Source organism: Oenanthe melanoleuca, chromosome 26 (genome assembly GCF_029582105.1).
Source record: "Oenanthe melanoleuca isolate GR-GAL-2019-014 chromosome 26, OMel1.0, whole genome shotgun sequence".
Taxonomy (NCBI): Eukaryota; Metazoa; Chordata; class Aves; order Passeriformes; family Muscicapidae; genus Oenanthe; species Oenanthe melanoleuca.
In genome coordinates, this window is record NC_079359.1 from 5955438 (window position 1) to 5979956 (window position 24519).

The window sequence follows — 24519 nt, forward strand, 5'->3', positions numbered from 1 at the left end:
TTGGCCCCGCCCTCATCAGCATAACCCCAGCCCAAGTGACTAGACCTGTAATAACCTCTTAGACAAGCCCCCAGTGCCATAGCCCTGCTCTCCTCAACACTGCCGCATGCTGAAGAGTTTAGACACACCCTATTGGCGTAGCGCTGTCTCTACCCAACACAGCCACACCCCAAAAGCAGCACCTTCTCGCCTGCCATGTGCCATCCACGAACCATTCCATGCCCCGTCCTGCCGTAGCTTCACCCCGTTTAGTCCTACCCCTGTCTCCTCTTATAGCCCCGCCCCTGATCTCTCCTTCGCAGGGCTGGCGGTGGGGCTGGACCCCGAGGGCTACGGGAACCCCGACTTCTGCTGGCTGGCCCTGAACGACAGCCTAGTTTGGAGCCTGGCCGGGCCCTGCGCTGCCGCCCTCGCTGTGTGTACAGAGCTGGCGGCTGGGGAGGGCAGGGGACCCTCTATCACCCTGCTCACTCCCTGCGCCCCCTGCACCCCCAGGTTGGCATCTTCTTCCTGGTGCTAGCGGCTAAGGCCACCTGTGCCACCCCCCAGGGCTTCCAGAAGAAGGGCTCAGCGTGAGTCACCTGGGCGGGGTCACCCACGAAGGGCAGGGGACACGAAGGGTGGGGATGGGGTTGCCCAAGGGGGCATGGGATGTTGGCACACCCATGATGGAGCACCCATAGAGGCTTGAGGGCACTGGGGGCTAGGGGGCACCCATGGGGGGCTGGCCTTTTGGGGAACCTGCAGAGGCCAGGGAGGCACAGGACAGACTGGGGCACCTGTGGGGAGCAGGAGGGCACTGGGGACTGGACCGCCTATGAGGAGTTGGAGGGGCAGATGGGCACAGGGCTTCCATGGAGAGCAGGGGAGTGCAGGCAGCTGGAGCCAGTGGGAGCATGGGAGGATGGGAGGTTGGGGCAGCTGTGGAGGGCAGGGAGGGACCAGGACATCCATGGTGGGTAGTGGGATATAGAGGTCTGGGGCACCCATTGTGGGCAGGGGGGCACAGGAGGTTGGGACACCTATCAAGGGCAAGGGAGCATCAAGGGCAGAGGCACCCATGGGGGGGTTGAGGAGGTCAGAGGAGATTGGGGCATCTAGGGGGCAGAGGGGCTCAGAGCACCCATGGGGAGGTAGAAGGGTGTTGGGGGCAAGGGGTACAGGGGGCTGGGGTTACGGTGGGCCTATGGGGAACAGGGGAGCTCAGGGGGCTGGAGCACCCATGGGTGGCAGAGTAGGTCAGGTGGGGGTTGGGGTATCTGGGGTGGTAAGGGGCCATAAGGGGCTGGGGCAACCCCGGGGGGCAGAAGTACAGAGGGCTGTGGCATGAGATATTATTGGGGTGACACTTGGGTGCCATTGGGGTGCCCAGGTCTGGGGTGCGCACAGCTGCAGTCCTGCTGGCCGTGCCCAGCCTGGCCTGGCTTCTGGCCCTGCTCTCAGTCAACAGTGACACGTTGCTCTGTCACTACCTGTTCGCTGCCTCCAACTGCCTCCAGGTGAGTGGGGACCACCAGAGACCCCTGGGACCCCCCCAAACACAGCCCTGGGACCTTGGGCCCACCAAAGACTCCAGAATCCCAAAGCCTTCATTCACCCCTGGGATCCCCAGTGACCACCACCCCTGGGACTCCCAGAAACCCCAGAGCCCCCTGAACCTCACACCTTTGGGACCTCCAGAGTCCCACATCTATTTGTGGGGTACCCAGTGGGCACAGAGGGGGTCCTTTGCCATATCCAGAGCATTAATGGGAGGGACCCAGTGTGTATGGGGGCACCTCATCCTGTCTGATATATCTGGGGGGTGCACCTAGTGGGTATGGGGGTTTTCATTTTCTTTGAGGTGCCAGTGGGATGCACCTAATCTGGATGGTGACCCCTTGACCTATAGGGGTGCTGCTGGGATTCTCCCAGGCTGTACACACCCTTCCATGTCCTCCCTGCCCCCTTTCTGCCCAGGGCCCCCTTATCTTCCTGTCCTGTGTGGTGCTGAGCAAGGAGGTGCGGAGGAGCCTCCGCCTGAGCTGCGCTCGCTGCCACCACCCACCGCTGGCCACCAAGGCCACCCTGACCCCTGTGAGTGCAGGGGGAAATGGTGGGGGGCGGTAGCAAAGGGCAGCCTGTGCCATGCCTATGACATCTCTGTGCCCTTGGCAGGCCTGTGGCAGGGACAGCACATACGTGGCAGGGCAGCTGTTTCCCCCCCCAGGTGGTGGGTCCTTGGGGTCCCTGCACAGCACTGCACGCTCGGGCAAGAGCCACCACAGCTACATCCCCTTCGTGCGGCGGTACTGGGCACAGCAGGGGCTGGGGTGTGGGTTTTTATGGGGTCCTGGGCTGGTGTGGGTACTGGGATGACAAGATGGAATGGTGACGGGATGGTGGGGTAGCAGGGTGCTAGTTTGGTTAAGTGGTGGGATAGTGGGGTGGCAGGATGGCATGGCATGGGGGTGCTGGGATGGCAAGATGGTGGGTGGTGGGGTGACACGGTTGTGAGGGTGTTGGTGTGGCTGGGTGGTGGGGCAGTGGCATGGTGGTATGCAGATGGAGTGGTGAGGTTGAGGGGGCAGCAGGGGTAGGTGTGGGTGATGGATATCAGGGTGGTGGGTGTCAGTGGATAACGGGGTGTCAGTGGGTATTGGGTGTCAGTGAGTTGGTGTCAGTGGGTGACAGTGGAGAGTTGGTGTTCATGAGTGGGGGTCAGGTGCTGATAAGTATTGTGTCCACACAGGGAGGATTCAGGGCTGGCAGGCAGCCCGGGGCCGGCGCCAGTGCCACTGCCTGAGCATGGGGGGCTCTTCCTTGATGCCCAGGACCAGCCCGAGGGTATGGCCTCACCCATAGGGCAAGTGCACCCACCCTCGCCCCAGGGGGCAGGAGGTGTCTCAGGTCACCCTCTGACCCATGACCCCCCAGAGCACGACACGGACTCAGACAGTGACCTGTCCCTGGATGACCCGAGTGGCTCCTATGGCTCCACACATTCCTCCGACAGCGAGGATGAGGGCCCCCGTGACTGGGACCCCCTGCCCGGAGCTCCCCTGGGTCCCCCTGGCCTTGGTAACACCCCCAGGGGACACCCCATGGAGATGGGGGACCTTCGACCTGGCTGGGTGCAGATGGGGGGGCACCCAATGGATTGGGGGAGGTCCCTTGCCTTATCCAGGATGCCAATAGGGAGCATCTGGTGGGGATAGGAGTCCCTTGCCCAGTTGGGAGTGGTGATGGGGCCGTTGAATGGATTTGGGCCATGATGGGGAGGGCATCAGTCCCTCATCTTGGCTGGGTCCTGCTGCAGGAGGCACACAGTGGACAAGGGATGCCTTGTCCAGCCTGGAGTTCTGATAGAAACACATAGTGGGTGAGGGGGAGAGGGTCCTTTGTTCAGTCTGGGGTGGTGATGGGGGACACCTAAAAGATTTGGGGGGTTGCTTATGCAGTCAGAGGTGCTGATGGAGGCACCTGGGGGGAAGGATGGCCCCTTGTCTAGTCTGGGGTGTGGATGGGACTGACAAAATGGGTTTGGGTACATCCCTCACACTGACTATGTGCTGATGGGGCACCCAGTGAGGACGGGGGGATCCCTGGTCCCTTGGTCCTGCCTGTCCCAGCTTCCTTCCTTCCCCACAGGTGACTCCCTGGTGCCCCCGGGGTGCCCATACTGGCCAGGTGAGTGTGTGATGAAAGAGAGCGAGGGACCAGGAGGTAGTGAGGGGCTCCAAGTACAGCCAGCAGGGGGCCAGGGACACCCTTGGGGCGACCCCCCGCAGCACAACGGCGAGGCACTCCCCAGGGACCCTCTGCTGCTGTCCCTGCCCCACCCCCACAAAGGTATGGGCTGCCATGGCAGGGGTGGGCACTCCAAATCTGATCTCCCCACCCATGGGTGATGCTGCCCCTGCAGGGATCCTGAAGAAGTGCCTGCCCCCCATCAGTGAGCACAGCAGTGCCCAGCGCCCTGGGCCACCCCCACCACCTCCTGCTTGCACGGCTGCCTCCTCCGGCAGCGATGGGGGGCCCCCCCCAGTCTCCCGACCTCGGCAGAGCCTCCAGGAGCAGCTCAGTGGCCTCACCCCCATTGCCATGAGCATCCACACAGGCACCGCTGATGAGGACTCCTCTGGCTCTGAGTGAGTGTCCACCACATCTGAGGGGTGCTCGCTGGGAGTTCTTTACGGGCCAGGGTTCCCTTTGGGCACCCATTGGGTTGGAGGATGCCCTTGGGGTGCCACGATTCCTGTTGGCTGGACAAGCAGTCAAACACAGCTTGTTGGGTGCCCTTTCGGTGCTATGAGGTGCAAGGATGGCTGGGTACCAGGGTGCCAAGGTTCCTGTTGCACTCTCATTTGGTGCCAGGGTTTCTCTCAGGTGCCCATTGGGCACCCATTGGCTCCAACACTGCTTGTTGTCTGCCCATCAGATGCCACAGTACTGACTGGACATCCATTGGGTGTAACATTACCTGTCAGGTATCCATCAGATTACAGGGTTCCCTCTGGATGTCCACTGGGTGCCAGGGTGCCCAACAGGTGCCCTTTGGCTGCCCATCAGGTGCCAGTGTTATTTCTTGGGTGCTCATCAGGTCCAAGCAGTCCATTTGGGCACTCATTGGGTGCCAGGGTGTCCATTGGGTACCCACCAGGTGTAAGGGTGTTTGTCAGGTGTCCATAGAGTGCCAGAGTAACCGACAGGTGACCATTGGATGCCAAGATTCCTCTTGGGTACCCATGGGGTTCAAGGGTGGCTGTTGGGTGCCTACTAGAAGCCCACTGAGTGTTGGGGTGCTCACTGAATACCCATTGGATGCCCATCAAATACTCACTGGGTGTCCCTCAGGTCTAACTGCACCCAATGGATGCCAATTGACTGTCCATGAGTGCCCATTGACCACTGGATGTCCATTGTATATCCATTGACCATTATGTATCCATTCAGTGCTGACTGTCCACTGGGTATCTAACGACCTCTGGGTGCACACTAGGTGCCCATCAGGTCTAACAGCACCTGTTGGGTGCCCACTGACCATTGGGTCACCCATTGAGTGTTGGGGTGTCCATTGGTGGCCCATCAGGCCTAACAGCACTCGTTGGGTGTGTGTTAACTCTTCATGAGTGTTCATTGACCACTGGGTGCCCCTTGGGTCTAACAGTGCCCACTGGGTGTTGGAGTTGCATGCTGGGTGCCCACTGAATGTCCAAAGGTGCCTGCTGACCACCCCAGCACTGGGTGTTGGAGTGCCTGTTGGGACACCTATTGGGTGTTGAGGTGCTCACTGGGTGCTGGGGTGTGCACTGGGTACCCTCTGACCACCCACAGGTACCCAGGGCAGAGCTGGCACGGCAGCACTAACCCTACTCTTCTCTCTCCCTCTATCCCCCAGATTTCTGTTTTTTAATTTTCTCCATTAACCCAAGGGGGCTGGGGGCCTCCCCCCCAACCCCCACCCCTCCATCTCCCCCCACGGGTGGGCGCTGGGTGCTGGGGACCACCTGGTACCCACCTCCCCCACACATTTGTCTGTCTTGTTTTTTATTTCCCCCACCCTCCACTTTGTATCCATCCCCCCCCCCCCCCCGCATCTGTCCATTCCCCCCACCAGGAGTGACGAGACCTCGATCTAATGGGGACCCACCCTGCGGGCAGCCCACCCACTGTGACAGGGACACCAGGACAGGGAGGGCACCAGGAAGGCGGGTGGGGGGGGGGACACACAGGACAGGGAGGGCACCAGGAAGGCGGGTGGGGGGGGGGACACACCAGGACCGGGGGGCACAAGGACTGGGAAGACATCAGGAAGGGGCAGAGAGCCACAGCTCCCCTAGTGCACTTTGTATCCTTTAGGAATTGGCACCTTGAAGAGGTGGCACTGGGTGCTCCGGTTGCCCCCTGCCATGATCAGCCCCAGCCCCTTTGCCCAGTAGAGTGTTTTATTTAAAAAATACATGAAAATACAAAAAAAAAGGAATTTACAACTAACTTCCCCCATTGTGACAACCCCCGGGCCCCCCCAAGGTGCCAATGCCCCCCCAAATGTGCCACCTGTCCCATGGTGCCAACTCCCCCAGGTAGGGGGGCATGTGGAGGGGGATCAGTTGGGGTTTAAAGGGATGTCTGGGACCCCCCCGTGCCCAGTGGTGAAGCTCAGGTGGGGGAACCCAGGGATGGGTGTTGAGGGGTGAGGAACTGGGTGCTGGGGGACATGGGAGATTTCCTACTGTTGGTGGGACCTTTTGTAATTAAAGCAAAACCCAATGAGTGCCTCGGCTCATCCTTGGGTGGCTCTGCCACCCCAGCCTCAGCTGGTCCCTGGGGATTCCAGTTCTGCCCCGCAACGTGACAACCCAAGGGGTGCCTTGGTGCTTCCTGGGGGCCCCTGGTGCTGCCTGCCTCCTTCCAAAACACTGTGGATGCCTCAGCTCATCTGTGGGGTGGCCTTGGCTTTGCTCCCCCCAGACTAGGTACCCCAGGTGGAGTCCGGGTGCCCCCAGGGCCTCTGGGTGGGTATGGGGTGGTTTGGGGGCTGTCACCTCGGGGTCACTGCCGTCTTGCGGGGGGGCCGCAGGCGGGCAGGGGGGGATCCTGGTTTGCACCCCGAGGCAGCAGTTAGGGGGACTGCCCGTGCTGCCCCTGTTCCTGCAAAGCAGAGAGAAGCCATAGGGAAACTGAGGCACGTGGAAGGAGCATCCCTTGAACCCACCCCCCCCCAACCCCTCTACATCCTTACCTCTTGGGATGGGGGTCCTCCCACCCGCTGCTGGACTCCGAGGGGACACCTTGGGGAGGGCAGTGGGTGCTGGGGAACAGCCGGAGGGGACAGGGGTGGTGGTGGTCCTGGTGTGAGGTTGGCGGGTGTGGGCGGGGCAGGGGACTGTGACCCCCCTTGCCTTCGGCTGGCCTGGAGAGAAAGGGAGGCTTAGGGTACCCCAATCCAAGAACCCCCATGGCCATAGTGTCCCTGTCCCCTTGCCATCACTACCTGCTGCCCCGCCCCGGGGGGGCTCTGACCTGCCCCGGGCACCAGCTTCCTGCCCCTGGGGAGGGCACAGCCGGGGGAGGCCCACACGGCTGGCGGGGAGCCTCCTGCCTCCGGAGGGTGCCTTCGCCACTGCTGTGGAATTACGGCTGGGGGGTGCCTGAAAATAGAGGGAGGGACATCACTCAGTGATTGCTCCCCACCCAGAGGGCTGGGGGGCGGTTTACAGTGCCCCTTGGAAACAAGGGGGCACTCGCTGCTCCCATCTATGATAGGTTTGGGGAAGGGGGAAACTGGGCATTCAGCCCGAGTGGGACACAGCTACACTGGGACCCCTGCTCCCAGGTCTCACCTACCCTGGGGACACTGGTGGCGGCAGAGGCCCCCTGGGGCTTGGCAGGGAGATGGGAGAAGGAGGCAGGTCCCTGAGACTCCACTATGGGCAGAAGCGCTCGCACCGGACTGTCCTTCACCACGAAGGTCTGGCGGCGGGGGCTGCGGGGAGTGCCGGGGGGCGTGGCGGCGGGTCCCGGGGGGTCTCTGGGGTCGGGAGGAGACAGGTGACACCCCTCCAACTGTGCCGCCAGGCGCGTGGCCTCTCGCACCATCTCTTCCAGACGGGCCCCGCGCAGGGGACTCCAGCGCCCGTTGCCGTCCCCGTGCCTGCAATCCCCGCCCGGGCTATCCTCAGCCTCCTCTTCCTCCTGGCTGCAGATAGGGCAGGGGGGTGAGGGCGTGGGGAAGGTGATGTCAGCCCACAACGCCACTGCCAAGAAGTGGCAGAACCCCCCCATGCTATCCCGGACCTCATTCATTGGGTAACACGTCCCCCAGAACCACATTTATCAATGGGGCATGTCCACAGGGCACCCAGGCCTCTGTTCATGGGGTGACATGGTCCCTAGGACCCCTTGTTTGGGATGCGATGTCCCTTGTGGCCCCCAGAATCCCAACTACAAGTTGCCACATCCCTCATAACCCCAACTACGGGGTGACACGTCCCCTGGAACATTGACAAAGAAGTTCTCCATGTCCCATCCTATTCCCCGTGTCTGCAACTACAAGGTGCCCTGTCCCCCCTGTTCCCATCCACGGGGTGCCCTGTCCCCACTACCCCCTCACGGTACCTGTCAGATGGGGACAGCAAGCTGAAGTCGAAGCTCTCCTCGGTGACAAATCGAACATCTAGGGGGACACTGGGGGTGAGCCCCGCCCCCCCCCCGCCGCAGGGGGGAAACACGGGGGACACTCAGCGCTGGCGCTGCCGTACCTCGGTCCTCGGCCATCGCCTCGGGGCACCGGGGCCACCTGCGGGAGCTGGGGGTTCACCACCGACCTCATCGGGGTCCCCCACCCGTGCCCCTACCCGCCCCGCGTCCCCAGCTCCCCGCGGGGGCCTGGTGGCACCGGCCAGCGCGCAGCTGACGCGACCAGTGCCAGGCGCCGCCGGGCTCGGTGCCACCAGGATGGGGACAGGGACGGCTCCGCTGGCGCCAGTAGGCGGGAGTGACACCGGCGACCCCGCCCGGGGTGTCCTCAGTGCCACAATGGGAGGTCCCAGCCCTGCACCATGATCCCTGTGAGTCCCCAGTGCCACAATGGTGGTTCCCAGCCCGTGTCGGGGGACCCCAGCCCAACACTGAGGGAGTCCAACCCCGCTGGAGGTCGCAGCTCCACAACCAGGGGAACCCCTGTCCCACACCCGTCCTCTGTCCCAGAAACTCCCGCAGAGGGTCTCAGCCCCACACCCTGACCCCGGGAGGTACCCAGCCCCACATTTTGATCCCCGGGGGGTCACAGCCCTACAGCCTGGGGCCCTAGTCCCACACCTCGATCCCGACGGACCCTCAGCCCCACACTAGGGGACGCCATTCCCGTACCTAGGCGTCCCAGCCCTTCATCCCAATCCCTTGGGAACCCCAGCCCCATACTGAGGGGTCCCAGTCCTGCATCCCGATTCCGAGGGGGTCCCATCCACATTCCTAGGCCTCCCAGCTTCCACGCGGGAGGGGGTCTCAGCCCCAAACCACGATCCTGGAGGTCCCATTCCCACTTCTGGGCCTCCCAGTCCCCCACTGAGGGGTCTCAGCCCCATAATAGCGCGATGTCTCCCCCACACGTGGGGAATCCCCCAGGCACGCACCCCCAGCACGGGAGACCCCAGTCCCTTACTGAGGGGTCCCAGCTCCAGCCTAAGAGGGTTCCAGTCCCACCGACGAGTCCCAGCCCCGCACCTCAATCCCTTGGTGACCCCAGCCCCACACTGAGAAGGTCCCAGTCTACACCGGGAATCCAGGCCTCACAGCCCCAGCCCTGGGGGTCCTCGGCCCCTATTGGGGGGTCCCAGCCCCTCACCCCGGCCCCACATCACCGCATGGGGTGGTTTACCCCGCGCTCCGCCCCGATCTCCCCGCAGGTTTCTCGTCTACCCGGGGTGTCCGGTCTGCCCCTTGCCCTCCCTGTCTCCCCCACCTCACCGCCCCCGGCTCCCGCTCGTCGCGCGCGCCGAGAAGGCGTGGCCTAGAGAAAGGGGCGTGGTCTAATTCGAATTCCTCCTCCCCTTGCGGCTCAATAGCGGCGCGCCCGCCCCGCGTTCCGATTGGTCCGCGCCCTTTAAATCTCCACTCTGATTCGCATCTCTCCTCGCCTTCCGCCTCATTGATTGGCTTCCCCGCTGCACCGCGCCCCGCCCCCAGCAGTGGGGGCGTGGCCCGGAAGCGCGGTACCTGAGGGTCTTTCCGCCACCGGTGCCGCTGCAGCATGGCCGCCGTCCCGCCCGACTCCTGGCAGCCGCCCACCGTTTCCATGGAGACCACGTAAGGGGCGGGGCCTCGTACCGGTGCCGGTACCGGCACGGGTGGTCCCGCCCACCCCTGGTCCCGGCCCCTTCCGCGGCGCTGGGGATAAATCGGTGTCCGCTCCCTACCCTCCCCGGCTTCCATGCAGTCCCGGTGTTCATAAGTCCCTGGTGTCCGAGAGCCCCCGGTATCGGGCAGACCCAGAACTCCACAGGTGCTAAAAAGCTCCCAGTGTTTCCGTTATCCCCCAGTGTCAACCAGTCCTGGTTTCCGCCCCGGTACTAGATAGCCCCTGTATTCACCCCCCCCCTCCCCCCCCACCGCGGTGTCCCCCATGGTGTTTGTAACCCCCAGGCTCCTCGGTACCAGCAGATCCCAGTGACCCTGTGGTGCCCCATTAGCCCCAGTGTCTCCCGGTATCTCCCTATACCGCACAGAACCAGCCAGTCCTGGTTGTTTTCCCTAGTACCAAGAGCCATTCATGTCCTCTTGGAGTTTCATTATCCCCGAGTACCTGCAGCCCCCATTGTCCCCCATCCCCTCTCACCCCTGTGGTCCCTGCCCTGATTTATCCTGGGGGATGCAGGTTGGGAGTCACGTTGATGTGTTTCCTGGTACCATTCCTACTCCCATTGGTGCTAGAGCTGTACTAACAGCACAGCCCCCTGCCTTTGGTCTGAAACTGGAATTGGGGGTCACAGTGGGATGACCCTGCCCTGCAGCTGCAAGAATTGACTTTGTAGGGAGTTCACAGCGAGGTGACCCCATCTTCTGCTTCCATTCCTGCTGCTGTTCCCCATTCCCAGTGTCGTTTCTGTTCCTGGTTTTCCCATTCTCAGAGTGTGCCCTCTGTTGCTGGAGCTGTACTGGCTTTGTCTGTCCTGGCTTTGGTCTGAAACTGGGTGTGGGAGGCACAGTGTGATGATCCTGTCTCCAGTTCCCATTCCTGATACTGTTCTTGCTCCCATTCCTGCTGTTTCCATTTGCAGAATGAGCCTGCTGGTGCTGGAGCTGCACTGGCAACACAGCCCGGCTTTGCTCTGAAGCTGGGGATGTGGGTATCACTTTGGGATCGCCCCATTTCCTTTTCCCATTTCCATTTCTGTTCTCCATTCCTGGTGCCTTTCCCATTCCCATTCCCTCCCTGTGTTTCCATTTCCATTTCTGTTCTCCATTCCTGATGCCTTTCCCATTCCCTCTCTGTGTTCCCATTCCCAGGATGGGCCCACTTGTGCTGGAACTGTACTGGCAACACGCTCCCCGCACCTGCAAGAACTTTGCTGAGCTGAGCCGCCGTGGGTACTACAATGGCACCAAGTTCCACCGCATCATCAAGGACTTCATGGTGCAGGGAGGAGACCCCACGGGTACTGGTGAGTGCAGGCCTCTGAAATCTCCCTGGGACCCTCCCTGGTGCCCTGCTGACCCCCGAATCCCCCTGCAGGCCGTGGTGGTGCCTCCATCTATGGGAAACAGTTCGAGGATGAGCTGCACCCTGACCTGAAGTTCACTGGTGAGTGGGGCCAGCACTGGGAGAACACTGGAGGGGCATCCACTCCCACCTATAAGGGGCACGACCCCTGAGAACACACGTGTGGGATGGCATGTCCCCTGTGTCCTCATCCATCAGTGACATGACTCCTAGGACTCTTGTCATGGAGTGACATGTCTTAAGGAGGCTGGTCATGGGGTATGTCCTCCAGGACCTTGGCCATGAGGTGGCATATCTCCCCTGACCCCCAAGATCCAGTCTATAGGGTGACAAGTTCTCTGTGTCCCCCAAAACTCTATCCATGGAGTAATATGACCCCTAGGAGCTTTGCCATGGGATGCCCTGTCCTCTATTTCCCTATTCCTGGTATGATGCGTCCTTGTGTCCCACAGACATCAGGTTTCCGGTGACCGCCAACAGGAGGCTGGACACCAACAGGAGCCAATTCTTGCTCATGTCCCGTAAGACCTCTCCATTGGGTGACATTTTCCCCATAACACCAGGACCTCAGCCATGAGATGACGTGTCCCTGAGACCCCATCTGTGGGGTGGCATGTCCTCCATGTCCCCCAGGACCCCATCCCTGGAGTGCCATGTCCGCCAAGACACTGGCGATAGCATGGCATGTCCCTCAGGATGCCTGGACGCTTGGCCCATGTCCTGCGGGCACTGGGATCCTGGTGATGGCCAGTATGGAGCTGGACACCAATGGGAGCAAGTTGTTACTGATATCCACTAAGACCCCTCCATCAGGTGACAGATTCCCCAGGAGCCTGGCATGGAGTGACATGTCCCAAGGATCACAGCCATAGAATGACGCCCTCCAGGATCCCAGTCTTGGGATGACATGTTTCCTTGATACCAGGATCTTGGCCATGAGACAACATCCCCCCTGAGATGATGTGATCCCCATCATCCTGGAACCTTGGCTGTGGGGTGGCATGTCCTCTATATCCCCATCCATGAGGTGACACGTCCCCATGTCTCACAGGTGCTGGGATCCTGGCAATGGCCAATGCAGGGCCAGACACCAATGGAAGCCAATTTTTCCTGACACTGGGCCCAGCACAGTGGTTGGATGGGAAGCACAGCATTTTCGGGAGAGTGTGCCAAGGCATGGGGGTGCTGGGGCGCCTAGCCATGGTGGAGACCAACTCCCAGGACCGACCCCTCGATGATGTCAAGGTCATCAAGGCGTATCCCTCGGGGTAGGGGTGTGGGGTGCCGTCCCTCCAAATTGTACTGCTCGTTTGTAATAAAAGAGGTTGGACGTGGTGGCCCTCCCCACCCTGGGTGGCAGTTTTAGGGGAAGGTGGGGGAGTCATCTTTGGCATGGTGGGCGTCTGGGAGGTTGTGAGCCGCCTCCAGAAGGGGTTTGTGCGTGCCCTTGAAAGGGTGGGTGTCTCTCTGGGGACATGGAGTTGCCACTGGCCCCAGTTCCTGGGGGTGCAGAGTGGGTGCCAGAGACCTAAATTTACCCCTACTCTGCTGTGTCTGTGTGTTCTCAAAGTTTCCTGGAACACCCTAGAGTGTCCTCCCACCATGAACCCATTGGATCACTGAGCTTTGGGTGGAAAGGGGGGGTTGGTGCTGTCACCCCAGAGCGGGCTCCCCATACAGCACTGGGGACCCCCAACCTGGCAGTGGGATCCTTATGCCAGCACACACTGGGTTCCACCCTGGCACTGGGTAACCACCCCAGCAATGGGTGTCCACTCTGGCTCTCGATGCCATCCCCCAGCTCCCAGTGCAGGACCTGGGACAGTACTGGGAGCTGCTGGGTTTACCAGGAATGGTGCAGGGGTGATACTGGGAGTTACTGGGAGGATAGCAGAGGACTTGGGGACTCTGCATCTGCAGTTGGTGGGGCTGTGGGGTTACTGGGTAGGTTCTGATTAAGGGGGAGCTAGGGGGATTGGGGGGCTCATCCTGGGGAGTGGGTAGTATTGGGAATGTCACCATGGCACAGGGGGTGCACTAGGAGTATTGGAGGGGTGCTGGAGCTACCAGGGAAGGGAGCACCGGGGGTCCGGTCTGAGGGTGATCCTGGCGGTGGTCCCAATGGTCCGTGGTGTACCGGGGTCTGGAGGCAGCCTCGGGGGCGATCTCAGGGCAGTAGCGGTGGTCTCGGGGCGATCCTGGGGCTGATTCGTAGTACCCGCGTTCGGGGGCACTGGGGATGGGGAGGCGGTACTGGGGGTGATGCAGAGGGCGGCACCGAACGTCTGAGGGTGATGCCGGGGATGTTGGGTTGACGCCGGGGATCTGAGGGCTATCCCGGGGACAGTACCGGAGGTCCGGGGCGGTACCGGGAATGGGGAGGCGGCCCCGCGGGCGATGCGCCGGGAGGTGCCGGCAGTCAAGGGAGGTACTAGGGATTTGGCGTTGATCCAGGAGCGATCCCGGGAATCTGGGGTGGACCCCGGGGACGGTACCGGGCTTCCAGGGGAGAACCAGACTATGGAGGCGGCTCTCGGGCTATCCCGGAGGTCTGGGGGCGATTCCGAGGCGGAGCTGGAGCGGTCCCGCGGGCCCTGGTGGTACCGGGGAGTTGGAAGCAGGCCTTGAGGCGGTGGGAGGGCAGATCCCAGGAAACTGGGGGTGATCCCGAAAATTCCGAGGCGATCCCGGGAGGGCAGTATTGGGTGTCCGTGGCGGTACCGAGAAGAGGAAGCGGCCCCGGGGGCGATCCCGGAGGCGGTACCAGGGATCTGGGGGCGATCCCAGGGGCGGTCGCGAGCCAGTCTCGGTCACCCCGTGGGCGGTCCCAAAGAAGATCCTGGTGCGCAGCCGGGGCCGGTGCCGGGAGCCCCGGGCGGTGCCAAGGGTGGTCCCGGTCTCCCGGCGGGCAGTACCGAAGAAGACCCCGGGGCAGTCCCTCGGTGCGGAACCAGAGCCAGTGCTGGGAGCCCCGGGCGGTGCCAAGGGCGGTCCCAGGGCGGAGCCGATCCCGATCGCGATCGCGGTGCCTGTGCCGGTGTCGGTGTCGGGGCAGCGGCGCAGCCTGGGGCATGGCGGGCCTGGGCGCCCCGGAACCGGGCACCGGCCCCGGTCCCGTTCCGGCCACTCGCGTGGAGCTCACGGTGTCCTGCAGGTAGCGGGGCCGCGGCGGGAGCCGGCACCGGGCGGCAGGGGCGCGGGGAGGCACTGGGTTACACTGTAGTGTAGGGGTAGCTGCCATTGGAGGATGCTGGGATGCACAAAGCGGCACTGGGAAGCACTGGGGAGCGGCATTGGAGGGTGCTGAGGTGCACTGGGGGGCACTGAGATCCCTTGGATGTGCTGGGAGGCATTGGAGAGTTGGGAGCAGCTGGCGTTGTAGGGCACTGGCTTGCACTGGAACGCAATGAGATGGACAGGGAGTCATTGGGAGTCACTGGAATGCCGCAGCAGCTGGCGTCGAAGGGTGTTGGGGTGCACTGTGATGCACTGAGATCCCCTGGGATGCACTGGGGGGCACTGGAATCCATCCGAGAGTGGGAGCAGTTGGTGGTGTGAATTGTTGGGATCTATTGGAATGCACTGAGTTGCCCTGGAAGGCAGCGGGAGACCCTAGGGAACGGGGAGCAGTCGGCATTGTAGAGCACCAGAAGGCACTGGTAGGCACTGGGGAGCAAGGCAGCTGCCGTTGGAGGCATTGAAATGCACTAGAAGGCACTGGGATTCACTAGGAGACATTAGAATGTGCTGGGAGGCACTGAGGAGCATGGGCAGCACGGGCAGTGTTGAGTCCGGGGATGCAAGGGTGTCAGGTTGGACCTGTATCCCCTGCACCCCCTGTATCCCTTGCCCACCCTGAAATTCCTGAATCCGCGGGCCGCACTCCACAGTCTGCATCCCCTGTAACCCCTACCCACCCTGCAGCCCCAGTACCCTCCCTCTGAAACATGAGGTGTTTCTTTGGTGTCCTCACACATAGTTGTGCCACTCTAACGTGTGCAGATGTGTCTGTGCACCCCAGCATGTGTTGTGGGGCACATCTGACAGCACACCCCAACACCCAACCATGCTCACCAGCACCTGGCTGTGCTCACCAACACCCTGCTGTGCACCCTGACACATGGTTGAGCCCCCCAGTGCATGGCCGCCCAACGTGTGTTAGACATGTTTGGCGCCCTAATCCATGTCCTGGGGCATATCTGGCTGTGCACACCCTGCCACGTGCCCTGTCACACAACTGGGCACGACCCGACATGTGGCTGTGCACCTCAGCATGTGTTCTGGGGCACATCTGACTGCATTAGGAGTACTCACAGTCACAGACACAGCCGGGTGCTCACACTCGCATTCACAGACACATGCACACACACGAATGCACACTCACACTCACATTCATTCCCTCCTGCCCTCCCAGGCAGCTCCTGGACAAGGACACCTTCTCCAAGTCAGACCCACGTGAGTGGGGCAGGGGAGATGGGGTGTGGTTTATGGTCTCTGTTTTGGCTCTTAGGTGCTCTCAGGGACTTGGGGTTTCTGGAAGGTGTTGTGGGCTCAGGTGATATTTAGCTCTCTGGGGGGTTTGGTGGTTTCTGGGAGGTTGTGGGGGCGGCTCTGAGGTATTTTGGGGGTATCTGGGGGTTTTGGGGGGTCTGTGGGAGTGTCAGTGTCTCTGGGGAGTGTTGTGGTCTCCAGGATTGTTGTGGTTCTATAAACTTTTGGGGTCTCAAGGACATTTTGGAGGGTTGTGGGGCTGTTGGGAGCTCTGGGGAGTGTTGTGGTTCCTTGGGGTTTTGGGTGGTCTTTGGGGGTTTTGGAGGGCTCTGGGGAGCCTCTGAGGTATTTTGGGGGTGTCTGGGGGATCTTGAGGGGTCTTGGGGGGATCGGGAGAATCTCTGAGGTGTTTTTGGGGGTCTCTGGGGTGTTCTGGGGAGTCTCTGGGGGTGCCCGGCCCCCCTGACGCCTCCCCCTGCAGTCTGTGTGCTGTACACGCAGCGCCCTGGCAGCCACCAATGGCGGGAGGTGAGTGACCCGATTGGTGGGGAACAGCCAATCAGCATGTTCGGCTGTGCTCAGTTGGCCAATTGGCATATCAGGGTGCACTCAGCCAGCCAATCGCGATGTTGGGGTGCTAGCTGGCCAACCAATCATCAGCATGTCAATGGCAGCCAACCAGCCAACCAGCATGTAAGACTCTGGCCTATCAGCATATTGGGGTGATGGCCAACTGGCCAATCAGGGTGTTGGGGTGCTGGGCAGGTGACCAATCAGCAAGTCAAATTCTGGCCAATTGGCACGTTGGGGGACTAACCAATGAGCATATTGGGGTGTTGGCCAACTGGCCAATCAGTGTGTTGGGATGCCAACCAATTGGCCAGTCACCAGTGAGCAATCAGCGTCTTCGGGTTCAGCACCCGGAACACGAGCGTTCTGGGATGCAGCAGCCATCCAGTCAGTGCCCGAGGGCAGAGCGAGCAGCCAGCCAGCATCCTGGGGGTCTGGGGAGCATGTCGAGGTGCTGGGCAGCCAGACAATCAGCTGCCGGCACACAGCCAAGCCTCGCTCTTGTAATTAACAGGGTGTTAATTGCGGGGTAATAAGCGGGGAGTGGGGGTGGCCCTGCGGCACAAAGCGGCACCTGGGCCCTCTCCGCCCCTGTCCTCCCCTTTCCCACGCGTGTCCCCACACGTGCCCGCTCAGCCGCTGCCCACCCTTGCCCCGCCTCCTCCGCCCACATGTGTCCCCAATCTCATGCCCACATGTTCTCATGTTGCTGTGTCCCCATGTTGCTGTGTCCCCATATGCGCATATTCTCACATCCCCAACTCCATGGCCACATGTTCTCACGTCCCTATGTCTCCATGTCACTGTGTCCCCGTATCTGTATGTCTCCATGTCCACATTCTCATGTCCCACTGCCTTCATGCCCATGTCCCCACCCTCCTTCCCATGCCCCCATTTTTCTGTCCTGTGTTCCTATGTCCTCATATTTCCATCCCTATGCCCCCATATCTCTGCCTCTCCATGTCCCCATACCCTTGTACCCACATCACCACCTTCCCATGTTCCCACATGTCCACGTCTCTGTGTTCCCATTTCCCTGTATCCCCATCCTCCCATGCCCATGTTCTCATGTTCCCATGTTCCCATCCCTATGTCCCCATGTCCCTGTGTCCACATCACCACGTCCCCATGTCACTGTCTCCATCCCATGTTTTCCTGTCACCCCGTTATCCCTGCTGTCCCCACATTCCCCAGTTTGGCCGGACCGAGGTCATCGACAATTCCCTGAATCCTGACTTCCTGCACAAGTTCGTCCTTGATTATTGCTTTGAGGAGCGGCAGAACCTGCGCTTTGACCTGTGAGTAGCCCCTGTGGCCCCAGTGTCACCCCCCCCATCCCCCAGGGTCACTCCCTGGCCACCCTGGCACAGCCCCACCTTGTCCCCATCCCTGTTCTGTCCATCTGTCGTGGACCATCACCACCCTTGTTCACATCCATGTCCCCATCCTTGTCCCATCCCACTGTCCCATCCCTATCCTACCCAGTCTCCATTCTCTCCCATCCTGTCCCTATCCACATCCCATCCCTGTCCATTCCATTGTGTCCCTATCCCATCCTATCCTGTCCCTGTACCCATCCTTGTCCCATCCTATCTTTATTCTTTATCCCATCCCATCCCATCCTATCCCATCCCCACACCTAATCCATCCCTATTTCTGTCCCATCCCTCTCTTATCCCATCCCTGCCCCTCCCTGTTCCCTTCCCATCCCATCCTTGTCTCTATCCCTGTCCCATCCAAGGCTCCCGCTTCCCATTCCATGCCTACATGTCCCCTCCGCCCCCAGGTATGATGTGGACTCCAAGACCCCTGACCTCTCCAAGCATGTAAGTGCAGGATCAGCCCTGCTCCCCTGTACTCCCTGGGATGGGCATCCCTCTGGTGACACCTGATTTTCCTGATCCTGCAGGATTTCCTGGGCCAGGCATTCTGCACCCTGGGGGAGATTGTGGGCTCAGCTGGCAGCCGCCTGGAGAAACCCCTGATGTGAGCCCTCCCCTTTGCCCCAGTGTCCCCATGTCCTGCCCCAGTGAAACCCCTGATGTGAACCCCTCTTTTGCCCCAGTGTTCCCAGTAAATCAAGCGTCCCCATGTCCCTGCCCTTGGAGAAACCCCTTGTGTGAGCCTCCACTGTGGTCAAGTGTCCCCAGAGTCCCCAGAGTTCCCATGCCCAGCACTGGAGAAACCCCTGATGGTAGCCCCCCTCGGCCCCAGTGTCCTGGAGTCCCCATGTCTCTGCCCCAGGGAAGCCCCCAACATGAGCCGCCTCCCTCACTGTCCACAATGTCCCCATGTCCTCTCCCATGGAGAAGCTCCTGACATGAGTCCTGCCTGTTTCCCAGTGTCCCTGAGGTCACTGTGTCCCCTTTGGAGAAAACCCTGGGTTTCTCCAAAACCAGTATTTTGGAGAAAACTGGGAAACTCAGTGTCATCTTGTATCCCCTGGAGAAGCCCCTGACATGAACCCCCCTGGCCCAGTGGTCCCAAAGTCCCCTCTCCAGACAAGTCCCTGACATGAGCCTCCTCTGGCCCCCATGTATCCCGGGTCCTTTTCGGTGTGCCCAGGATGGACCCAGACCCCAGAACCAACAGTGGCATTTTGGAGGGCTTTTTTTTTTATAGTGGGGGTGGGGGGCAGGCATGGGGAGCCGGGAGTGGCTTTTGGCAGGAAAGGCAATATTTGGGCTCTGGCTTTTTGGTGGGGCTTGATGCATCTGGCTTTTTCTTGGAGTGGTGGCTTTTGAGGGGGCCGGATCTGGCTTTTGCGGGGATCTGGCTTTTGGAGGGATCTGACAATTTTGGGGGCAATTTGTTTTGTGGGAATTGACTTTTTGGGAGGCTAAATGTCTTTTCGGGACTGGCTTTTTTGAGGGGAGAAACTGCTTCTTTTCAGGGTACTGGAATCTAGGGGGGGGCTGGAGGGTTTTTTTGTAATTTCCCTTTTTTGGGAGCAGAGGCTTTTTCTTGGGCGGGGATCCCTTCCATCACCCTTTAATGTGTGTCCCTGCAGGATGGGGACAGCCACCACGCACCCCCGGGGCAGGAGACCAGCCCCGGCTGCCTCCAATGGGTAAGTTTTGGGGTGCCCAGTGCGAGGAGGACACCCCCAAGACACCATGTGTGCCCCCACCACACTCACATCCCATCCCAGCAGTGGCATTCCGGGGAAGAAGTGTGGCACCATCATACTCCTCGCTGAAGAGCTGGGAAACTGCCGGGTGAGCCGCGGCGGGGCAGGGGAGGGGGCATAGTTTGGGGACCCCACAATATCGGGGGTGGCTGAGACACACCAGCCCTCATTCCAAAGAGGAGGGTAAGGGCTGCTTATCCCCACGGTGTGTCCCGCCTGTCCTGGATCCCTCTGTCCCTCATGGAGCAGCCTCCCCCCAGGATCCCACCCCTGAGGGGGGTGCAGGGTGGATGACCCCCGCCCCCCGTGATTCCACCCCCCAGGACGTGGCCACACTCCAGTTCTGCGCCAACAAGTTGGATAAGAAGGATTTCTTTGGAAAATCTGACCCCTTCATGGTCTTCTACCGCAGCAATGAAGATGGGACGTGAGCGACCCCCTCTCAAAACTGCAGTGACCTTCCCACACCTCATGGGAGGGCTCAGCCCCACCACAGGACGCCCCTATGTCCCCATGGGCTGGCATTGGCGGGGTGTCCAAAAATCCTCACTGCACTGTGGGGGTTACAGACTGGGTGGGGGTGTTGGGATGGGAGAGTGACTCCCTTGTCCTCTCCCCAGTTTCACCATCTGTCACAAGACAGAAGTGGTGAGGAACACACTGAACCCTGTCTGGGCAGCCTTTGCCATTCCTGTGCGTGCCCTCTGCAATGGGGACCATGACCGGTGAGTGCCAGGGACTGGCACCCCCTGCACCCCCTCTTTGGCCCCAAAGACCTCCTTCCCTCTTTTCTTCCCATCTCTAGGGTCCACTAGGACCCCCTGAACCCCCTCCCCCATGTCTGTCATACCCGGGGACACCCTCCACTCCCATCTCTGTGGTCCTCTGAGACCCCCCCCAAACTGCCTTTCCCACCACCCATGGTGCCCCAGTTCCCCATGCAGCTCTGTCCCGTCTCTATAGGCCCCCAGGACCCCCTTTTCCTTCTTTCCCCCATCTCCCAGGTCCTCCAGCACCCCCTGTGCCCCATGTCCTCATCTCTGGACTCCCAGAGCCCCCTCACTCCATGTGTCCATGATGTCCCAGGACCATTTCCCCTCTCTCTGTGGTCCCCCAGAATCCCTTTCCTGTGGTACCCCAGCACCTCCAGGACCCCCTTCCCCCAGCTCTGTGGTCTCAAAGACCCCTGCATCTCCTTCTCCATCTCTGTGGTACCTCAGGACCCCTTGTAGCCCTTCCACCCTCTCTGTGGCCCCGAGACCTCCTTCCCCTATCTCTGTGGCCACCCGAGACCCCCAGACCCCTCTTCCACCTGTCTCTGTGGTACCAGTAGCACCCACGCCCGCCCTGCAGCGTTACCCACTTTTGCCTCAGTTTACCTATCTGGGCAGTGGGCATCACAGCTGTCACCGAGCCATACCGCCCCCTCTCCATCCCAAACCAGTGTCACCAGCTGCTGTCCTGGTAAACAGCCGCTTTGGCCCCGTGTTGGACGTTGCTGTGGCAACGATGGATAAAAATATCCCAATGAGGAGGAGAAGGAAGCAGGGAAAAGCCCACAGAGGCGTCAAAACAAATCCCACAGAGAGTGGGGGGATGTGTTTGATGGGTCTCCAGGGATGGGGAGCAAAGGGGATTTGGGGGTGTCGGTGACCCCCCCCTGCCTTGCAGAGCCATCAAAGTGGAGGTTTATGACTGGGACCGTGATGGCAGGTAAGCTGCATGTGGTCCCGGGGGCCTCCCACACCCTGGACCTCCACCCCCCAGGTGACAGAGACCCATTGGGCGATGGGGACCCCTGCCACCCCTGCATCCCTGGGGTGATGGAACCCCCACCCCCCATCCCGAGTGATGGGGACCCCCAGGAGATGGGAATCCCTCCTGGCTATTTGGGATTCCCTGGCTGATGGGAAACTTCCTGGGCAATGGTAAACCCCCCATCCCCACACCCCTGAGTGATGGGGATCCCCCGGGGTAATGGGAACCTCCCTAGCCCAACTGATGGAGAACCACCGGTTTTCAGCCATGACTTCATCGGGGAGTTCACCACCAGCTACAGGGAGTTGGCGCAAGGCCAGAGCCACTTAAACGTGTATGAGGTGAGGAGGGATGGGTATGTGGGCAGGGGGTCCTGCACACTCCCATAGGGGTACGATCCCATTGCTGTACCCCCAGGGGTTGTGATTCCCAGGATCCCTGTGCTGCACCTGTTTGTGTTGGCGTCTTAACACTGCACCCCTCGGCTGTTACAGTCCCCAGCATCCCCTCTCTCTGCTGCACCTCTGGGTGCCAGGGTCCCTGTGTGGGTGCTACATACTCCATGATGCAATCCTGGGGTGTTATTGCCCCCAGGGTCCCTCCCAATACTGCTCCCTGGTGTCTCATGTACCCCAGGGTCTCCCTCCTGCACTCTGAAGTGTCGTGGTGCCCAGAGTGCTCATGCTGCAGCCATAGATGTTTACAGTCCCCAGGATTCCCTGTGCTACAGCCTGGGGTATTGGGGTCCTCACATTGCACTCCTGGGGTGTTATGGTTCCCATACTGCACCCTAGGGTGCAGCATCACAACTGCTCCCCACCCACCACCATGGATCACCAGCTGCACTACAATCACAGGGTCCCTACATGCATCCCTGGGTGTCACAGCCCCCCATGTGCTCCTGAAGGTCCCCCTCTGCACCTCAGCACAGTGTTCCCACTGCTGCCCTCCAGGATATTCTGTGCCCTCCTGTTCCCCGGGATGTGACAGTCCCCTACACTGCTCACTGGGGCCTCCTGTCCCTGCTAGAAGCAGCTCCTTTCCCTCCCCTCCCCTCCCATCCCTGCAGGTGGTGAACCCCCGGAAGAAGATTAAGAAGAAGAAGTACCTGAACTCGGGGACAGTGAGGATGGGGATGTGCAGAGGTGGGGGGGATGACACAGGGGGTGTGGGCACTTCCTCCCCTGAGCCCTATGTCCTCACAGGTGACACTGCTGTCCTTCGCTGTGGAGGCTGAGCACACCTTCCTGGACTACATCAGGGGCGGGTGAGCAGGGGATCCCCAGCACCTCCAGCTGTACTTTTGAGGGTCCTGAACACCCCCAGCTCCTTCCTTGGGGGTACCCAGCACCCTGAGCTGCTCCCTCAAGGGCAAGGAATCTCCAACACTCCCAGCCCTTCACTGGCGGGGGGGTCCCCAGGATGCCTGTCTCCTCCCTTGGAGGTCCCCAGTACCCACTGTTGCTCCCTCAGGTATGGGAGGGAGGGAGGGGTGGGGGAGGTGGTTCCTGTTATTCCCAACTCTTCCCTGTGGGATCCTCAGTGCCTCCAGCTGGGGGTCCTCAGCACACCTGGCTGCCCTATTGGGGGTCTCAGCACCCTCACCCAGATGCCTCCTTGGGGGCAGGCCATCCGCATCACCCACAGCTGCTTCACTGGTAGCCCCCAGAACCCACAATTGCTTGCTTTGTAACTCTCCAGCACTCCCAACAGCTCCCTTTGGGGTCCCCAACACCCACAGCTGCTCCTTTGGGGGAAGAGCGTCCCCACCAGCCCCATCTTCTCCACTGGGTGTCCTCAGCACCCCCACCCAGATGCTCCTGCATGGACAGGGGCTCCCCAGCACCCCAAACTGCTAATTTGGGGATCCCAAGCACTCCCAGCTGCTCCCTTAGGTGCAGCATGGTGACACCTCAGTGCAGGGACACTTGATGGTGCTCTGAATTGGATGATGGGTGCATCCAGTCCAGCCTGTGGCCCTAGGGGTGTCCCCCCAAACCCATACGTCAACCCCTGTGTCACCCCAAGGCCACTTTACCCCCCAGGACCCAACTCAACTTCACAGTGGCCATCGACTTCACGGCATCCAATGGTGAGTGGGGGCTGTGTTCCTGCAGAGGGATTTATTTGGGGCAGTTGTAACCAGTTTGGCGCCATGATGGTGTCATCCTTGTCACCGGTTTGGGGACATGGTGTTGTTCTTGTAGTTGTGCTGGGGACATGGTCATATTTCCCTTGTCACTGGGTTGGAGTCATGATGGCATTATCCTTGTTGTGGGTTTGGGGCCATGGCGGCGTTATTTTGTTACTGTGCTGGTACTGCGGTGGTGTGCGGTGTACTTGTCACCAGCTGTCACTGGGTTGGGGATTTGGTGCCATTATATTGTCATTGAGTTTGGGACAGAGTGATGCCATTCTTGTCACTGGGTTGGGGTCATGGCACTGTCATCTTTCCCAGTGTGTTGGGGACATGGTAGTGTCACCCTTGTCACTGTGTTGGTTCCATGGTGGTGTCATCCTTGTGATCAGCTGTCATCAGGTTGGGGACGTGGTGCTGTCACCCTTGTCACCAGGTTGGGAATATGGTGGTGTCACCCTTGCTGCTGTGTTGGGGATGTGATGGCATTTGGAGACATGGTGGGATCATTGTTGTCCATGTCACTGTGCTGGGGATAAGATGACATCATCCTCGCCACCTGGTTGGGCCATAGTGGTGCCATGGTAGTGGGGATGTTTTGGGGGTGCTGAGGGGATTATGACAGCGCTGGGGGAGGCTGAGCCCCGTGCCTGTGCAGGGAACCCCTCACAGCCCACGTCCCTGCACTACCTGAGCCCCTTCCAGCTGAATGCCTACAGCCTGGCACTGCGGGCCGTGGGGGACATCATACAGGACTACGACAGTGACAAGATGTTCCCAGCCCTTGGTTTTGGCGCCAAGGTCCCCCCAGATGGGCATGTGTCCCACGAGTTCCCACTGGTAAGGGGACAAGGTGGGACAGGAGTGCAGATGAAGGGTGGTGTTCTTGTCACCTGGTTGGGGACAGGGTGGGATCATCTTGTCACAGTGTTTGGGATATGGAGGTATCATCCTTGTCCTTTGGTTGGGGCTATGGTGGTATCATCCTCTTCACTGGTCTGGGGACATGGCAGTGTCATCCTTGCCACCAGATTAGGAAGGGGCTTGGTGTTGTCCTTGTCACCAGTTTGGAGTCATAGTGGTCTCATCCTTGATCAGCGAATTGGGTACATATTGGGTTTGGGTTGAATCTGGATTGGGGATGTGGTGGAGTCATCCTTGTCTTGGGTTGGGAATATTAGTAGCATCATCATTTTTTCACTGGATTAGGGCCATGGCAGTATCATCCCT

At 60.6% G+C, this 24519-nt stretch overlaps 4 protein-coding genes across 8 annotated transcripts in view; 3 read left to right on the forward strand and 1 right to left on the reverse strand.

The window, feature by feature from the left end:
* Positions 1-6256, forward strand: part of CELSR2 (cadherin EGF LAG seven-pass G-type receptor 2) — a 30044-nt gene extending 23788 nt beyond the window's left edge. Inside the window, exons 26-36 of the mRNA XM_056511422.1 lie at positions 303-415; positions 496-572; positions 1373-1499; positions 1960-2076; positions 2158-2288; positions 2732-2826; positions 2917-3060; positions 3631-3669; positions 3905-4130; positions 5600-5694; positions 5736-6256. Of these exons, the coding sequence (XP_056367397.1) occupies positions 303-415; positions 496-572; positions 1373-1499; positions 1960-2076; positions 2158-2288; positions 2732-2826; positions 2917-3060; positions 3631-3669; positions 3905-4130; positions 5600-5621 (1091 nt within the window). The 3' untranslated portion in view covers positions 5622-5694; positions 5736-6256. The remainder of the gene's footprint in view (positions 1-302; positions 416-495; positions 573-1372; positions 1500-1959; positions 2077-2157; positions 2289-2731; positions 2827-2916; positions 3061-3630; positions 3670-3904; positions 4131-5599; positions 5695-5735) is intronic.
* On the reverse strand, positions 5836-9496 carry PSRC1 (proline and serine rich coiled-coil 1). Of its 3 annotated transcripts, none has more exons than XM_056511423.1 (7): positions 9446-9496; positions 8244-8281; positions 8101-8158; positions 7330-7681; positions 6977-7133; positions 6725-6895; positions 5836-6633 (listed from the first exon to the last, which is right to left on the reverse strand). In XM_056511423.1, the coding sequence occupies exons 2-7, from the start codon at positions 8257-8259 to the stop codon at positions 6524-6526; spliced, it is 864 nt and encodes a 287-aa protein (XP_056367398.1). In that variant the 5' UTR covers positions 8260-8281; positions 9446-9496; the 3' UTR covers positions 5836-6523. The 3 variants fall into 3 exon arrangements, with proteins under 3 accessions (XP_056367398.1, XP_056367400.1, XP_056367399.1); XM_056511425.1 differs by having other exon boundaries at positions 5837-6633; positions 9451-9483; XM_056511424.1 differs by lacking the exon at positions 9446-9496 and adding an exon at positions 9362-9422 and having other exon boundaries at positions 5838-6633.
* A 52-nt stretch (positions 9497-9548) lies between these two features.
* On the forward strand, positions 9549-12538 carry PPIL1 (peptidylprolyl isomerase like 1). Of its 3 annotated transcripts, none has more exons than XM_056511426.1 (4): positions 9549-9789; positions 10990-11144; positions 11216-11284; positions 12255-12538. In XM_056511426.1, the coding sequence occupies exons 1-4, from the start codon at positions 9734-9736 to the stop codon at positions 12473-12475; spliced, it is 501 nt and encodes a 166-aa protein (XP_056367401.1). In that variant the 5' UTR covers positions 9549-9733; the 3' UTR covers positions 12476-12538. The 3 variants fall into 3 exon arrangements, with proteins under 3 accessions (XP_056367401.1, XP_056367403.1, XP_056367402.1); XM_056511428.1 differs by lacking the exon at positions 12255-12538 and adding an exon at positions 11933-12216 and having other exon boundaries at positions 9659-9789; positions 11216-11287; XM_056511427.1 differs by having other exon boundaries at positions 9689-9985.
* A 673-nt stretch (positions 12539-13211) lies between these two features.
* On the forward strand, positions 13212-24395 carry LOC130263553 (copine-5-like; the record flags this gene model as incomplete). The annotated part of the gene is made up of 16 exons (XM_056511129.1): positions 13212-14357; positions 15618-15658; positions 16176-16222; positions 17459-17562; positions 18051-18090; positions 18174-18250; positions 19275-19334; positions 19416-19482; positions 19718-19821; positions 20015-20119; positions 21066-21107; positions 21418-21493; positions 22222-22275; positions 22358-22419; positions 23198-23244; positions 23948-24395. Coding segments are annotated over exons 1-16 (1457 nt in total), but the record flags the coding sequence as incomplete, so codon positions are not given.
* Between the last annotated feature and the right edge of the window lie 124 nt (positions 24396-24519).

Bases quoted from the DNA above. Each gene is read 5' to 3' on its own strand.
- PSRC1 (XM_056511423.1), bottom strand. The intron at 7,682-8,100 runs GTACCGTGAGGG...CCCTATCTGCAG, and splicing joins TTGCTGTCCCCATCTGACAG to CCAGGAGGAAGAGGAGGCTG. The intron at 7,134-7,329 runs GTAGGTGAGACC...CTCTATTTTCAG, and splicing joins CCGCCACCAGTGTCCCCAGG to GCACCCCCCAGCCGTAATTC.
- PPIL1 (XM_056511426.1), top strand. From the start codon at position 9,734: ATGGCCGCCGTCCCGCCCGACTCCTGGCAGCCGCCCACCGTTTCCATG. The intron at 11,145-11,215 runs GTGAGTGCAGGC...ATCCCCCTGCAG, and splicing joins AGGAGACCCCACGGGTACTG to GCCGTGGTGGTGCCTCCATC. The intron at 11,285-12,254 runs GTGAGTGGGGCC...CATGTCTCACAG, and splicing joins CCCTGACCTGAAGTTCACTG to GTGCTGGGATCCTGGCAATG.